General features: G+C 34.9%; 1 protein-coding gene across 1 annotated transcript; it reads right to left on the reverse strand.

Annotated features, from left to right (window-relative positions):
• Positions 1-5,828: 5,828 nt before the first annotated feature.
• On the reverse strand, positions 5,829-17,353 carry LOC133338053 (transmembrane protein 268-like; the record flags this gene model as incomplete). Its single annotated transcript, XM_061546236.1, has 4 exons — positions 5,829-5,896; positions 11,780-11,939; positions 16,648-17,169; positions 17,238-17,353. Coding segments are annotated over 4 exons (857 nt in total), but the record flags the coding sequence as incomplete, so codon positions are not given.
• Positions 17,354-17,680: the final 327 nt, after the last annotated feature.

A 17,680-nucleotide genomic window follows, 5' to 3' on the forward strand; every position in this document is an offset into this window, starting at 1 on the left:
AGCCAAAAAAGCTCGAATAAAGAACGCTACAAAAAACAAGGAAACGAAATCATCATTGGCAACATCATCATCGGTGGCCACAAGTACAAAAAAATGGAAAATATTCCGACAAAAAATTGACGAAAAATACAATTTAAAATCAATTTGGCTCTATTGCTGATTTGGCGTCTTTTTTTCGTCTCTCTCTGTCTTGCCTCCGGTTTTTTTCCAGTGCATTTTTTTTTTGTCTGGTGTGATAATTTGTATGAAGGAGGATGAGGAGAGGCGAGGAGAGAAGAGAAGAGAAGAGGGAATCGTAGTGCAAATTCTGGCCAAGTACTAAAGAAATCATAGTAAAGTGCCAGTGTGATAACCAGCGGTAAAGACACCGACCGTCCTCATGGTGGAAAATGTGAAATGCCAGAAAATTGGTTTCTTTGAAGGCAAAGGCAAAAAAATGCTAAAGAGAATTAAATGCAAGCCAAAAACCTCCATTGAAAATGTTAACAAGAAAAACAATTGCGGGAAAAAAATGCAAAAGATAAAAAAATTGCTGTGACCATTTTCCATGTCGATAAGCAGTAACAATGTCTGCGACAGGAAAATGCATAAATCAATAAAGGAAATGATATTGCCTTTAAATACGATTTCAGCATTAAATTAGGATGTTTTACTGGGCATTATTCTCAGTGAACCATGACAACCATTAACATGAATTTTACTCGCAAAACGGAGATACTTTAATAAGATTTTTTCCGAACAAAGCGTGGATCCTTTAATAAGAATTTTTTTGAGCAAGGCCTGGATCCTTCGCAGAATTTTTCTTACCAAGGCGTGAATCCTTACATAGGAATTTTTCTCAACACAAGGCGTGGATCATTTAATAGGAAATTTTTCAATAAGACGTGGATCCTTTAATAGGAAATTTTTCAAACCAAGGCGTGGATCCTTTAATAGGAAATTTTTCAAACCAAGGCGTGGATTCTTTAATAGGAAATTTCTCAACAAGACGTGGATCCTTAAGTAGGAATTTTTCAAGAAAAGGCGTGGATCCTTTAGCAGGAATTTTTCTCAACAAAGTCTGGATCCTTTAATAGGATTTTTTCTTATCATGGTGTGAATCCTTTAGTAGGATTTTCTTCTCAACAAGACTTGGATCCTTTAGTAGGATTTTTTTCTTATCAAGGCATGGATCTTTAAATAGAAAACTTTCTCAATAAGGCGTGGACCCTTTAGTAGGATTTTCTTCTGAACAAGAAGGGAGTTTTCCTGAATAAAACATCCCTATGACGTCCGATGGTTGTAAAATATAAGAAAAAACCGAAGAAATAACATCACCTATCGAAAGTCCCAGTTCCACTTTAAGAATCTTTGATTGTTTATAGTGTTGTGGTTGTGGAATATCTGGAGGCCGGGTCTTCGTATTTGTATACGTAGCAAGCGCTCCGCCAATCCATAATTAGTCATCACCCAGACCACTTGGTGATGAATTTCGCCTTACACACTCTGATTCATTCTTTTTTTTTCTCCGACCACCACTCGACCTGCTTTGTGGAAGAAGCAGGACGCAATTTGATCCGAAATTGTACGGGTTTAAACCAGAATAAACTTTTTTACGGCATAGTTCGGTTTACAGCATTTACTCTAGCATTCTGTCTTAGACAGTTACGGTTAAGCCAAACTATTTACGTAGCGAACATGGTTTCTGAATAATAAAGATAGTGAACCGCAAATAGCAGCACGATGCTCCCCGAAGGACCAAAACAAACTGCCAGACTAGATCCTTACACATAGGGGCCGTGACACCCGTACTAATAGCCGAAGCTATTACCAGTGGAACTCCAAACAGTTCGAGACTGGTCACCGACAGACGAGCCTCTGCACGCTTCCGTAGCCGAAAATACTGTCATTTGAACTAATAGCTGCAGGCTCTCCAACAGTTCACATCGACACAGGACAGTGACCATAACCGTCAGATCACACAATCAGCCGTTGTACCAGGCACCAAAAAAAAAAACGAATAACCAAGGTCCTTAGCCAAACACATCTATTCTGCACCAGCAAACCGATAACCACGACTGGTGGATTGATATCACAACTCCAAACTCGCAAAGAGGAGTGACTTGACAAGAGAAATGATTCTTGTTAGCCAGCGTCGCACAATTCCTACATAACCAAAATTAAGAAGTTAGTAATCGTATGTGAGCCATAGTAAAATTATAAAAATGTAATTTTGCAGTTACAGCTGATTTGATTCCAACGTTATACTCGTGTCAATATGAACATGCTCAAGACCTATACAAGGTCGGACAGTAAGTTTGCTGTCAAAACATATTTTGAAACCTATTTTTATAGGAATTCATACCTTGTATGACGGTTATGTTCAAACGAGGTCATACATGGAATATTTTCTGCAACTATGTCTTCCACCCTCCTAGGAAAATGCGTCTAAAGCTCTCAAAATCACATAAATTGGAAGATACTTTTATAGGGAGCTACAGCCAAAGTTATAATTTTTTAAAATACGAGAAATACAACAAGACTTTTGCATTGTGCTAGTTCAAAACAGTGGCAGAATGAAACCAGTAAGGAAAGTAGTAAAGTCGGACGAAACCGACTTTATGATACCCTTCACCACTTTAAGTATATTCAACAGATGCATCCTTATAGACGTCGCATTTTTGAATGACCATTAACATGAAATTGGATAAACTAAAATAATATATGATCTTTATCTAACTGTGAACCGATTTAAATCAACTTATGCCGATTTTTTTATATGGACAGATATAGAGTCGTTTGTTATATTGTTATATTAACTTCAATACGTTTTGTGCATAGCATCCATATTTTGGGTCATTGATGCGTTATTTACTTCAAATCGGATGGAAATATATATTGGACCTTATCCAAATCTGAACCGATTTGAACGAACTTGATGTTCATTAATATTATGTTCAAAATTTGGGCCGATCGGACATATTTTGGGTCTTTGGTTCATTATTGATTTAAAATCGGACGAACATATATATGGATGTGCATTTACTGAAAATCGGACGAAACTATATATGGGAGCTATATATAAATCTGAACCGATTTCAACAAAACTTAACGCACGTTATGTAATTTCAGTACATTGTGCAAAATTTTGTGTCAATTGGCCATATTTTGGCGCTTTGGTGCACCACTTACTGAATATCGGACGAATGTATATATATATATATATATATATATTGAACCAATTCAATAGGATTTGTCCTAGGCCAAACAAATGAGCTGTGCCAAATTTCATACAATTCGGATCATTAACATGGACAGGAGGACGGATGGACGGACATGAATAAATCGACTCAGAAAGTCATTCTATGCATATTCTCAAAAGGAAGCATGTGTCTATCTTGTTTCCTGCACCACAGTGTGGTGAAGGGTATAAAAATGGGGAGCTACCCTTATAAGGGGCTGTGACATTGTGTGTATCCATATCGAAAATTGTCAGTATGGATTTTTCTCATACTCCAAATCAAATTCCAAATTATAACCACTTTACTTTATTCCGTCGATAGACCCGGAATGCCTAATGTTGCTTGCTAACGTAGCCACCAAGATAGAAATAAGTTTCATATGGCAAGATTCATCTCCATGCAAAGATTGAAATTATTCTTCAGATATGTCGATTTAGATAGAATTTAATGCATTTGCTCCCAGTTTACTTTGATCGATTTGATTATGATTTTATCGTCAAAGAAGAGAAGCTTTAAGACTTGCCTTCTTATTTTACAATTACACACATCGAATGCTGTATTGGAATAGAAAATACGCTTAAGACTTTTAAAATACCTGGGTCTAGGTAAATATTAGACCACCATCGAGTGAAAATGCACCTAAAACCTTTAAATACCGAAAATCTGCGGGCATTTTACTCCTCTTGGGATCATAGGGCTTCCACAAAGCATCACCATCCTACTCGGTTAGTTTTGTGTTCATTTCGTTAATCATTCTTTTAATTCCAGCAAATTAGTTGATTGGTCTGTTGTAGCCTATCTTACATGTGCTGCTTTCTATAGTAGTCTAGATGCAACCTTTTTGACTTTTGTACATTTCTTTGTACTTCTAGTTTTTTTGGTGTAGCCATTTTTCTCTGGGTCGGCTATATCCTATCATTTCTCTTTTGTATTATCCTGATGCGTTGATGTTGGTTATCAGAAATTCAGGGATAGACTACAAATTTATGAGTCTCGGGTTCAAATGCCAGGGGAGGGAGATTTGCGTTTTCAAGTGGCTTTGGAATAATACTAAATATATGAAATGCATTGAGGGCCTAAGAAATTGAATTAAACAGATTTAAATTTTCGACCTTTTACAGCGACTTCTTTTGGAAATGCAGCTAAAATTCTTAAAATCGCTATATTTGAATGTTTGAAGCGATATTTCCTAGGAGTTATTGACATATGCAAAATTTCAGAGATGACTAAATCGACACCGAACTGCGAGAGCAAAATTTACACTTGGAATGGATGTAATATCCTTATCCTGAGTGGATGAGAAGGATATAGAAGCCAAATACCTCAGTAAAATAATAATTAAAATTTTAAGTAGAATAGAAATGTAGATAATGGGTCTTGTAACCTTGGAAATGTTAATGCCCTAATGTGGCCGTCTATTTTTAACCCTTTCAGTGTTTTCGTCGAATATATTCGACATTTAAAATACTCTCTTCCTTTGCAATTTTTCGGTTATCCTATGTACCGTTACAATTGATGTCTTTTTTTTTTTTTTTTTTTTTTGCTGAAAGACAGACAAAACTTTCCCAGGGTTAAAATAAGAATTGTTTTTTTTCTAAACTCTCTGCCTTCATATGATTTTAAGTACAAAATTTTAGATTTTTATTCCGACAAAAAATTTTTTTGACACTGACACTGGATATCAAACAAAATTCGATAATGTCGAATTTATAGGAATACAAACCGTTGTATTGATTATTAAAAGCGACTGCAGAACATTACAATAAAAAATAAAAATACATCTTAGAAATAGATCAAATAATCACTGTACATGGGTGCGTATACGTAGTGTTGTTATGTATACGCTCCACGTTTTGCGACTTTTGGATGTACAAAAGAGCAGCTGTTTGGTTTCTTTTAGGTCTTCTGTCATGCTTTAAAGATATCGTCCAAGTTTCTTAGTTTACTCAATATAATCTCAGTGAAATTCTGAGGTAAAACTTTAACCCCATGCACAGCTTTAAGACGTCTGATTACATTGGCACAGAAACAGACCCATTATCTAACATTTAATTATTCCTAGAGCCAAGCCATATCTGTGAATCTGGTACAGTGATATTCTCCGGATATAACTATTTCATATTTTTTCAGTTTTTTTATTAATTTAAAAATATTTTTGCCAGGACACAAGCACGGAACTTTTAAAAAATATTTTTCATGGGCTACTATAGGTGCTGATATAAAAATGTTTGACGGTTATGTTCGACGCTGAAATTTTTAAGGAGTTAATTAACAAAATAATTTTTAATTGCATTTATAAGGTAGACATTTTTAAACGGATATTTAAAAATATATAAATATAAAAATCATGGACTATTATAGGAGTGGGTTCAAAAAAAATATATAATTTTTTAATGACGGGATTTTTTATAAAATACGTTAACAAGGTCCAATAAAGGCGTAGTCCTTTATGTAGAAGTTTATAGGAAACACGTTTTAATTAAAATAATATAGTTAATAAACTTACCATCACTATCCAAATAATAATCAACATTTTTGTGAAAATAAAAATTTAAAAACTTTATTGTGATACTTTAAATGCAATAAAAATAATAAGAACACACAAACAAATATTCATTAATAAGGATCACGAAATTGTGGATTAGAACCGTAGGCAACACAACTGCAGGGATAACCTAAAGGTGGAGGGGGGAGAAAACGAAAAACTTATAATAAAGCAATAAAACGAACATACGGATAAAATATATTTATTGGATGTTTATTTGAAGAAAAAATAAAGGTTTTAAATTTAAAAACTAAGATATGAAAAAGAAGAAAAAAATACATAATATAAGGACGTAAACATTTCAAAACACTTTTAAAATAATATTATTAAAAAATATTGCAACGAAATAAGATAAATCACTGGATAAAATATATTTTCTAAAAATAAGAATCTATATAAAATTTTTCTTTCAGTGTATTCGAGTGTATATTGTATGTATGTAGTGATGTAGTTGTGGAGGGTCAAAATTTGGTTTTCTGTATTTTCTTATAAAAAATTCGTAATTGCACAGTATTTGATTTTGTCTATCAATTGTGTATTGTTCCCGGCGCACGAGTCCATACTACTTGACCTAAACTATTCACAACAACTGTGAATATGCATATAAATAATAGAAAATATTATTAAAAATAAATAAAACAAACATTTTTGGAAAATATTAATTTTTACACAGTGACAAAAAATGTGATTGAGAATTTTCGAAAGCCAAGCTGAAATTACTCTGTGATGTGGTTAACAAAAGCAATGGGTGTATGAGTGAGCACATTTATATAACACAAACAAAAATTTAGAAAATATATTTCTAGATAAACTGTACAATTACAAATTAAAATATAAACGGTTATAGTGAACAGCTGATAAAACAAACGGTTATAAGGAACATAGAAGTATTGGAGACAACCACATATTTTTTCCGGGGTGTAAGAGGCGTGGATTTTTAAAATAACATTTTTTGAGGACTACTTTTAGGCGTGGATTTTTAAAATAACATTTTTTGAGGACTACTTTTAGGCGTGGATTTTTAAAATAACATTTTTTGAGGACTACTTTTAGGCGTGGATTTTTAAAATAACATTTTTGAGGACTACTTTTAGGCGTGGATTTTTAAAATAACATTTTTGAGGACTACTTTTAGGCGTGGATTTTTAAAATAACATTTTTGAGGACTACTTTTAGGCGTGGATTTTTAAAATAACATTTTTTGGCAATGTACTCAAGAAGTACAAAGCCGATATTATTGCCTTACAGGAAATGCGATGGAAAGGGACTGGCGTAAGTAAATCAGATGATTACGCTCTGTATTATAGCTGCCATGAAACGAGACATGAGGAGCGAACCAGTAGAGGAGCGAATTTCTATAATTCGTATATAAGCGATGTTCCCCTTCATCAGTCTTATTTGCGCCCATGCTCCGACCGAAGATGAAGATGAACAGACCATAGACATATTTTACGAGCGCCTAGAAACAGCATATGACCGTTGCCCTGGCCATGACATTAAAATTCTGCTAGGAGATTTTATTGGAAAAATCGGAAGGGAAAATATCTTTGGCCCCACCGTCGGAAAATTCAACCTTGGAGAAACATCCGACCACGGCATGAGGTTGATTGACTTCACGGCATCAAAAACATGGTAGTTAGCAGCACCAGATCCAAGCATCACGATATACACAAGGCCACCTGGATTTCTCCTATTCAAGCAACGAGGAATCAAATCGACCAGGCTGTGATAGACGGAAGGCATTCATCCAGTGTATTAGATGTTCGATCGATCCAAGGAGCGAATATCGATTCGGACCATTACCTTGTGGCAGTCTTAAGGTTGCAGCAAAAGTGCGGTCTAACACAACACGGAAACTCGACGTCGAAAAGCTGCTAACACAACAGGTAGCAGAGGCCTACACCTCTCAACTTACCCACCTGCTTGACGAAAGTACCCCTTGTCCGCATAATAATATAGAAGCACAATGGCAGAGAATTGCCCACTCCCTACAAACTGCAGCAAAAGCAGGGTATCAATGACCACCATCCAGAAATTCGTGGTACGATCAGGAGTGTGTTGTAATGCTACTGATGTGAAAAAGGCAGCATATAGGGCAACCCTGTAGACAATAGCAACACATAATGCGATGGAAAATTATCGGGAGAAAAGGAGAGTGGAGAAACGTATTTTCAGAAAAAAGAAGAAAGAGCAAGAAAAACGTGAGCGTAAGCAAATCGAGATGCACAGGAGTCAGAATGAAGCCCGAAAATTTTACCATCAAGTAAAATACCAAACCGAAGGCTTTGGTGCAAGCACATTCTCCTGTAGAGATAAAGAAGGAACCCTGGTTACAGCTACAGACAGCGTGCTGAGGATCTGGAAGGAGCATTTTGAAAAACTTCTGGTATCATATAGTAGCGGTGAAGAAAATACCCCAGAATAGATGACGGTATAGAGTGTATACCACCCAGCCAAGATGAAGTCAGAATAGTAATCAATCGGCTGCAGAATAATAAAGCAGCAGGTGCCGATGGGTTACAAGCCGAACTATTCAAGACTGGTGGTCAGATGCTGGTAAGGAGCATGCAACAGCTGATTAGTACAATTTGGCTAGAAGAATGCATGTCCAGTGATTGGAACCTCAGCATCCTGTGTCCTGTGCACAAAAAAGGAGACAATGCGATATGTGCCACATATAGAGGAATTAGTCTCCTTCACATCGCCTATAAAGTGCTATCCAGTGTACTGTGTGAACGACTGGAGGCCGAACTATTCAAGACTGGTGGTCAGATGCTGGTTAGTTTAACACATCGACACATTAACACATCGACTCATTGCACTTATTCGTCGACTGTAAAGCCGCATTCGACAGCCCTATCCGTTCAGAGGTGTATAAAGCCATGTCTGTGTTTGGCATTCCTGCAAAATTAATTCGGCTATGCAGAATAACTTTAAAAGTCACAAGATCAAGAGTTAAAGTCCGAAAGGACCTCTCGGAGCCCTTTAATACCGAACGAGGATTCAGACAAGGTGATAGTTTGTCGTGTGACCTTTTTAACATCCTGCTGGAAAAGGTCATACGAGATGCAAAGGTGAACAGATATGGCACTCTGTACACCAAACAACACATGTTACTCGCCTACGCCGATGACATCGGCATAATGGGTCGAACATTGAGAGCGGTAACAGCCACCTTTGAAGAAATTGAAAAGGAGTCTGCCAAAGTGGGTCTGGCAGTAAACGGCGAGAAGATCAAGCTGATGGTATCAACGCGCAAGACGTCCAATAGACTCGGACAAACTGTGGAACTTGAGAACTACAGCTTCGAGGTTGTCAAAAATTTTATTTACCTTGGTACCGCCATAAATAAAACGAATGACATCAGTTTTGAAATTCGGAGAAGGATAGTGATGGCCAATCGATGCTACAATGGTCTGAGCAAACAACTCAAAAGCAAGGCCACCAATACGCTGATTCTACGTGAAAATCGCCGTCGAATGAAGGAGCATTTTGAAAAAATTTTGGTATCAAATAATAGCGGTGAAGCGGATACCCCAGAACCAATAATAGATGACGGTATAGAGTGTGTGGTATACACTCTATACCGTCATCTATTATTGGTTCTAGCCCAGATGAAGTCAGAATAGCAATCAATCGGCTGAAGAATAAAAAAGCAGCATCGACATCAACATTAATAGACGTATTGAGCTGCAGCGACTACGTTGGCTAGGTCATGTTGTGAGAATGGATGAAGATGCCCCTGGCCCAGAAGGCAAAACATATCGCATTCGTGAACCATCAGCTGGGTTCACGCAGAAGGTGAAGGCCAAGAATACGATGGAAAGATCAAGTCGAAGACAACATTGCCAAAAATGATCTTTCAAATTGGAAAAAAAAGACCGACGCGCCTGGAAATCTTTTCTAAGCACGGCTTATGGAACGAAAGTTCTGTCACAAGCCAGCTAAGTAAAGTAAGTAAGAAATTGGTATTGGATTTTTTTAAATAATATGTTTTGAGGGGTTCTAATAGGAGTATTTTTTTTAAATAATATTTTTGAGGCATACTTTAAGCGTGGATTTTTTAAAACATATTTTTGAGGGGTCTACAAAGGCGTGGATCTTTTAAAACATGTTTTTAGGGGTCTTTTATAGGCGTGGATTTTTTACAAACATATTTTTAGGGGTCTTTTATAGGCGTGGATTTTTTAAAACATATTTTTAGGTGTCTTTTATAGGCGTGGATTTTTTAAAACATATTTTCAGGTGTCTTTTATAGGCGTGGATTTTTTAAAACATATTTTTAGGTGTCTTTTATAGGCGTGGATTTTTTAAAACATATTTTTAGGTGGCTTCCATAGGCGTGGATTTTTTAAAACATATTTTCAGGTGTCTTTTATAGGCGTGGATTTTTTAAAACATATTTTTAGGGGTCTTTTATAGGCGTGGATTTTTTAAAAACATATTTTTAGGGGTCTTCTAGAGGCGTGTGGATTTTTTAAAACATATTTTCAGGTGTCTTTTATAGGCGTGGATTTTTTAAAACATATTTTTAGGGGTCTTTTATTGGCGTGGATTTTTTAAAACATCATTTTAGGGGTCTTCTAGAGGCGTGGATTTTTAAAAAAAAAATAAAAAAATTAAAAAAATATTTTTAAGAGTCATGGATTTAAAAAAAAAATAAAAATTTTAAAATATTTTTAAGAGGCGTGGATTTAAAAAAAAATAAAAATTTTAAAATATTTTTAAGAGGCGTGGATTTAAAAAAAATTAAAAATTTTAAAAAATATTTTTAAGAGGCGTGGATTTTTAAAAAAAACAATTAAAACATATTTTTAAGAGGCGTGGATTAAAAAAAAATTAAAAAATTTAAAAAAATATTTTTAAGAGTCATGGATTTAAAAAAAATTTAAAAATTTTAAAAAATATTTTTAAGAGGCGTGGATTTAAAAAAAAAAAAAAACTTATAAATATTATAAAAATATTTTTAAGAGGCGTGGATTTTTTAAAAAAATATTTTTAAGAGGCGTGGATTTAAAAAAATAAGAATTTTAAAAAATATTATTAAACATTTTAAAAAATATTTTTAAGAGGCGTGGATTTAAAAAAAAACTTAAAAATTTTAAAAAATATTTTTAAAAGGCGTGGATTTTTAAAAAAAAAATTAAAAAATATTTTTAAGAGGCGTGGATTTAAAAAAAATAAAAATTTTAAAAAATATTTTTAGGAGGCGTGGATTTAAAAAAAAATTAAAAATTTTAAAAATATTTTTAAGAGGCGTGGATTTAAAAAAAACAAAAATTTTAAAAAATATTTTTAAGAGGCGTGGATTTAAAAAAAAAATTAAAAATTTTAAAAAATATATTTAGGAGGCGTGGATTTAAAAAAAAATTAAAAATTTTAAAAAATATTTTTAAGAGGTCCAGCAGACTTATAGGTGTGGATTTACAAGGAATATTTTTAATAGCTCACAAAGACCTACAGGCGTGGATTTTTAAAAAATATTTTTAAGAGGCGCGGATTTTTTAAAAAAAAATTAAAAAATTTTGTTTTGAAATATTGTTAAGAGTAGTGGATTATTAAAAAATAAAAATTTTAAAAAATATTTTTAAGAGGCGCGGATTTTTGAAAAAAAATAAAAATTTTTTGTTTTAAAATATTTTTAAGAGTCGTGGATTTTTTAAGGAATATATTTTTAATTTTTTTTTTTGGAATAATTCTTTAGATGACCCTTAGGATCATCTTCTGTCCTATGTTCCTCATAACCGTCTTCAGTTTTTTCTAGTAACAATAAAAAATATGTGTTGTTATTGTGGTGTATTATGTGAAGTTTTTTCATTGTTTAAAAAAAATATATGTAAATATGTCATTAACTTATTACATGGTATTGGTGATTATGCCATACATACATTCTTTCCCTACCAACCCCCTTTCCTGAATGATGCAACATTCTTACGTTTTCTTTATTTTTTCACTTATTCATAACGTTCCGATGCCAACACCCAATAAACACAATCCAAAAATTTCAACTTGCCTCTCGGCTTGCACTGCAAATGATCTTTGATATACTGGCATGGGCACTGGAATTGACCACAATGACGTCCCGGTTCCAAGGGGGTGACATCAACTAATCCCCGGATGGCTTCTCGTCCCCAGCGTGATGCATAGCGGAGAAATAGTTGGCCAGCTTGTTCCTGGAATTTTTTTATTGAGTTTTTTATACAGGTTTTTTATTTAAATAAAAAAGAATAAAAATAAATTAATTAATTAAGAAAAAAAAAAGAGGAAAAGAGATGGAGAGACAGAAAATGGTGAATGTGATAGTGAGAGTGTTGTGGTGTTAACACCCATCTACATACATTTTCAATGGTGTAGAGAACAGCATGCAATGTGAAATGGAAAATATTTTTTAAAAAATATTTCAATGCCGATCACTGTACATTTGTCGACCACTGTATATACTAAAAACTATATATTTTTTTATTTTATTGTAATTTAAGTTTGGCTACTTTAAATTTATATGAATTTTGCCGTTCAGCGCCTAAAACTATGCACCACACATTGCATTTTGTTCTGTTACCATATGACTGCTGTGTGAATTTAAAGAAAGCCGTGTTGTTTTTTGGTTTATAGAGATATATTTGATTTTTTTGTTGTTTTTGTTTAGGTTTAGGTTAAACTTTTTAAATATTTAACATAAATAATATTAACGACTATAAATAATAATAAAAAATGTGGTTGGTAAATAGTAAAAGAATAAATTTTGCGGAAGAAAAAAATAATAAAATATATAAATATAAGATATGAAAGAAAATATAATAAGAAATTAAGAAACAAACACAGATGAAATATAAGAAGAAGAAAAAATAGAAAATAATTCCTTTTTTTGTTTAAACTTATTCTTGGTTTCTTTAGTGTCTTGAATTTGTTTAGCAAATCCGTGCGATTTTGCGTGTTTGGTTTTTAGAGTTTGTGATTCAGTTTTATGTTGTTCTGAGAAATTTTTTTTTGCTGAGCTTCGTGTTATAGCGATTTTGCGATTTTTTTCAAATATATTACATCCAACAACCCAGACAATTAAGACCACAGCATTGGCTGCGTTGCAGGTGCATTTTGATTTTATTGCGTAGAACTTCTTCCTCATACTGGCAGGGGCAGATGGATGATTGCAGATGCCGGGGCGTTTCATGGACGCCCGCCTCTTGTACAGTCCAATCGAGACGACGCCTTAAGAAGTCTTTGCCCCAACGTTGCAAATAGCTGAGGTAAAGCTCTTGGGCCACAGCCTAAAGATTTGATAATAACAATAATAGGTTTTTTGTTTATACAATAACGGTGATAGTGATTTGCGAATAAAATAAAATGGTTGATAAAAGAGAAAGATAGAGAAGACAAAACACAGGTTCGGATGCAAGGCCAAAATGAAGACATAATACATTTCTGAGAGGTTTGTAATGAGCTAAGGCTCTATTATAGGCATGGATTTAAAAAAATATTTTTGAGGCTCTATATAAGGCAAAGCGTGGATTTTTATACCCTACACAACTATGTTGTCAGGGTATTATAGCTTTGTGCAGCCCCAAGAGTTTGTAACGCCGTGAAATATTGGTCCTAGACCCACCTTCAAGTATACCGATCGTCGTATCTTGACTAGCTGTGTCGTTCTAGACATGTGTGTCCGTCTGTCCATTATAATTTGTAAACACGATACGGGAAACAGTTACGGACCAATTGCATTTAGGATGGGTTCTGGCCAATGAAGACCCCTATAGTTTTTGGTAAAGATCGGTTAATATTTAGGGGATGAAATGGACCAAATACTACATTTTGTCTGGTCGCTCCAGAGGCCAAATATGGTCCGAATATTGTGAAATTGTACATGGAGAATGGGATAGGGCCAAAGAATAAGCATGCCTGTATTGATAAAGATCGGTCAATATTTAGCGGGTCAAATGGACCCTAACTTTTGTGTGAAAAATGACAAAATTTTTATTCTATAGCGTATATATTTACTCCTGAAGGACATAGCGCCGAGAAGTTGATAGTATATCCAAGAGGAGTGGTTGGCCTTTAAATTGGTACCAATTATATGGCCGTATGTACACAGATGTGGGAGTTACACCTAAATATTTACAGGTATCTCCGTATTCGTATATTATTTAGTAACCCATTACCACACCAGAGAGCGGAAATATAGCGCTGATCGCTTTGAAATGTTCCATGAGATTCCAGTTGTGTTCAAGGACAACGCCTATAATTTTCGGAGATGATCAGATAATAATATTGGAATGAAGAGGACGGAAATCTTATTTTTTGTGCTTTTCTAGTCGATCTATTGGCCACAATTGGAATAAGAACATCACTACACAAGGGAAGGTAATCTGGACAAGTAATTAGAAGGGCTGTACTGAATATTAGTAATATTCGGAGAATAAAGAAGAGATTCTGTTGACCTCTAATCGGGCAAGAGGGTGCAAATATCAAGAAATATTAAACAGGCTCAGAAGAAACATCCGCAAAAAGTTAGAGTTGCGTGGTAGTTGTATAGGGTATCGTATGGTCGGCCCCGTCCAACTATACTACTCCGCTCACTGGTTTAAAAAATAATTTTGGGGCTATATATAAGGCGTGGATTTTTTTACAAAATATATTTGAGGCTCCATATAAGGTGTGTAGTTTTTATACACTCCAACATAGTATGGATGGTATATTAATTTTGTTATTCCGTTTATAACTCATCGAAATATTCACTCCCGACCCTATTAAGTATATATATTCTTGATCAGGGTGAAATTCTAAGACGATCTAACCATATCCGTCCGTCTGTTGGAATTGAATTGAAGGAATTGAGATAGGGTACTGAAATTTCGCATAGGTTTGTCTTTTGTCTGCAGGCAGGTCAAGTTCAAAGATGGGATATATCGGTCCACGTTTAGGGATAGCTCTCATATAACGGTACACCCCAATTTTCGGCATTTTGCGGTTCTTGAGCGCATTTTTCAACCGAATTCGCTGAAATTTGGCACATTGGTTTCTTATTGCGTACCAAATATTTCCACAAAAATTATAAATAGTCCTGTTTTTGTAGCTCCCATATAAGGGTACCCCGAAATTTCGGTATTTTGGGGTTCTTGAGCGCGTTTTTCAACCGAATCCGCTGAAATACATGGTACATTGGGTTTTATGGGGTACCAAATCTCTCCTCAAAAATTATGAATATAGGTCCATTTTTTTCGGATAGCCCCCATATAAGGGTACCGCCAATTTTCGGTATTTTGGGGATCTTGAGCGCATTTTTCTGCCGAGTACGCTGCAATTTGGTATTTTGTAGCATATGTTTGTAACAGGCAAAAGGAAACGAGATAACCACATGGTTCCTTTTGAGAATATGCATAGAAACACTTTCTGAGTCGATTTATGCATGTCCGTCCGTCTGTCCGTCGGTAGATGTTAAATTGTAAACAAAGTACAGGTCGCATTTATGATCCGATTTGGATAAAATTTGGCACAAGTCACTTATTTGGCCCAAGGACGAACCCTATTGAAATTGATGTAGCTCCCATATACAGCTTCGTCGGATTTAAGGTAAATGGTGCAACAAAGTCCCTATATATCTTTCGATTTGCACGAAATATGGCATAGAGTATTAAATTAGGTTCAGAATGATGTGTGCCAAGTTTTGAAAAAATCGGTTCAGATTTAGATATAGCTCCCTTATATATGTTCGTCCGATTTAAGGTAAATGGGGCACCAAAGTCCCTATATATCTCTAGATTTGCACGAAATTTGCCACAACCTACTGAATTAAGTCTAGAACGGTGTGTGTTAAATTTCGTAAAAATCGGTTCAGATTTAGATTTAGCTCCCATATAAATTTTCGTCCAATTTTATATAAATTGTGCACCAAAGTCCCTAAATATGCTTCGATTTGCACCAAATTTGACACAGTGTACTGAATTAGGTCCAGAATGATGTGTGTTAAATTTCGTGAAAATCGGTTTAGATTTAGATATAGCTCCCATATATATTTTCGTCCGATTTATGGTAAATGGGGCTCCAAAGGAGGCTCTTTCGATTTATACGAAATTTGGTACAGCGTAATGAATTGGGTCTGGAATGATGTGTGTTAAGTTTCGTGGAAATCGGTTCAGATTTAGATATAGGTCCCATATATATTTTCGTCCGATTTAATGTAAATCGTTCACCAAAGTCCCTATATATTTTTCGATTTGTACGAAATTTTGCACAGCGTAATGAATTAGGTCCAGAATGATGCCTGTTAAGTTTCCTGAAAATCGGTTTAGATTTAGATATAGCTCCCATATATATTTTCGTCCGATTTAATGTTAATGGTGTACCAAAGTCCCTATATATCTTTCGATTTGCACGAAATTTGGCACAGCGTAATGAATAAGGTCGTAATGAATAACATGTGTTAAGTTTCCTAAAGTCGGTTAAGATTTAGATATAGCTTCTTTATCTGACCAAATGAAAAATTTAGTATCGGTTGCAGAATGACATGTTTATGGATAAAATTTCATTTTACTGGTCCTTGAAAAACGCGACATCTGTTAGGATTCATCTGTTGAATATACCCAAAGTGGTGAAGGGTATCATATAGTCGGCCCCGTCCGACTTTACTGATTAAAATTATTTTTTGAGGGCCAACTTAGGCGTTTGTTTTTGAAAAAGCTCCAGGGTATTAAATAATGTATTATGCCTTCACTGACCTTGCACCCTTTTGGTTTATAACAATAAATTTGTACAAATATATGTTAACATAAATATATTAAAAAGCGTTTTTTGGTGTGATAGATTTTTGCATGTGAGGAAAATATTATTTACAGTTAGGAAAGAATACACATAGTTAACAAAAGTATGACAAAAAACACCTCCACATACCTGTTTTCGTGACACCCTCACTGGTGTGCTGCCTTGAATGACAATGTCATTCAAATCAATATCCAATTTTCGCTCCCATCCAGCCTTAATCGCCTCGCCGCCATTCTGTTCCGTGTGCTCCAAGAATTCATTGAGGAAACTCACACATGGACCCGAATCGAAATACAAGAAACACAAATTCACCTTATGACACGATATGCGACCACGATCATCCAGCACAAGAAGAATTTTATGTTTTATCAGTTGCTTATTGACACGAGCGAGACATTTCTCCAAACCGCGGGCCAATCGCAATTTCACCCACATACACAAAAATATGGCAGCTGCATTTAGGAAAAGCCATCCGACACCCAATGAGAACAAAGCCACTCCTTGCAGCCCGGAGAACAGCAAGGTCAGCAGGACCGTAAATGCAAAGAGAATCCAGCATACCAATATCCGTTTATAGCAAATGTTATACATCGTAAAACGATAATCATTGACCAGGGTCTCCATGGCATGAACATATTCCTCAACGGTGAGCTAGAAAAGGAGTGAAGAAGAGAGGTTTGAATACGACAATTGAGATCGTGTCTTCCAAAACTACTCACAGTTAATCCTTGAGCCATAAGCTCTTCAGGTACCAATTCAGGTCGGAAAATTGCTGGTGTCACCCATGGAAATTTGGTATTGGCTGGTAGCAGGGTTACGATTACATCGCCATTTGCTGGAAAGGAGAAAAAATATAAATTTTTAGGGAATAGGGCTAGATTTTTTTAAGAATATTTCTTGGAGGACCATATAAGGCGTGGATTTTTTAAAGAATATTTTTTCGAGGGCCATATAAGGCTTGGATTTTTTAAAGAATATTTCTTGGGGCTATATAAGGCGTGGATTTTTTAAAAAATATTTTTTCGAGGGCCATATAAGGCGTGGATTTTTTAAAGAATATTTTTTCGAGGGCCATATAAGGCGTAGATTTTATAAAGAATATTTTTTCGAGGGCCATATAAGGCGTGGATTTTTTAAAGAATATTTCTTGGAGGGCCATATA

The sequence above is a fragment of the Musca vetustissima genome, unplaced genomic scaffold (genome assembly GCF_032173495.1).
Source record: "Musca vetustissima isolate MV318-11 ecotype Yass unplaced genomic scaffold, APGP_CSIRO_Mvet_v1 utg165251, whole genome shotgun sequence".
Taxonomy (NCBI): Eukaryota; Metazoa; Arthropoda; class Insecta; order Diptera; family Muscidae; genus Musca; species Musca vetustissima.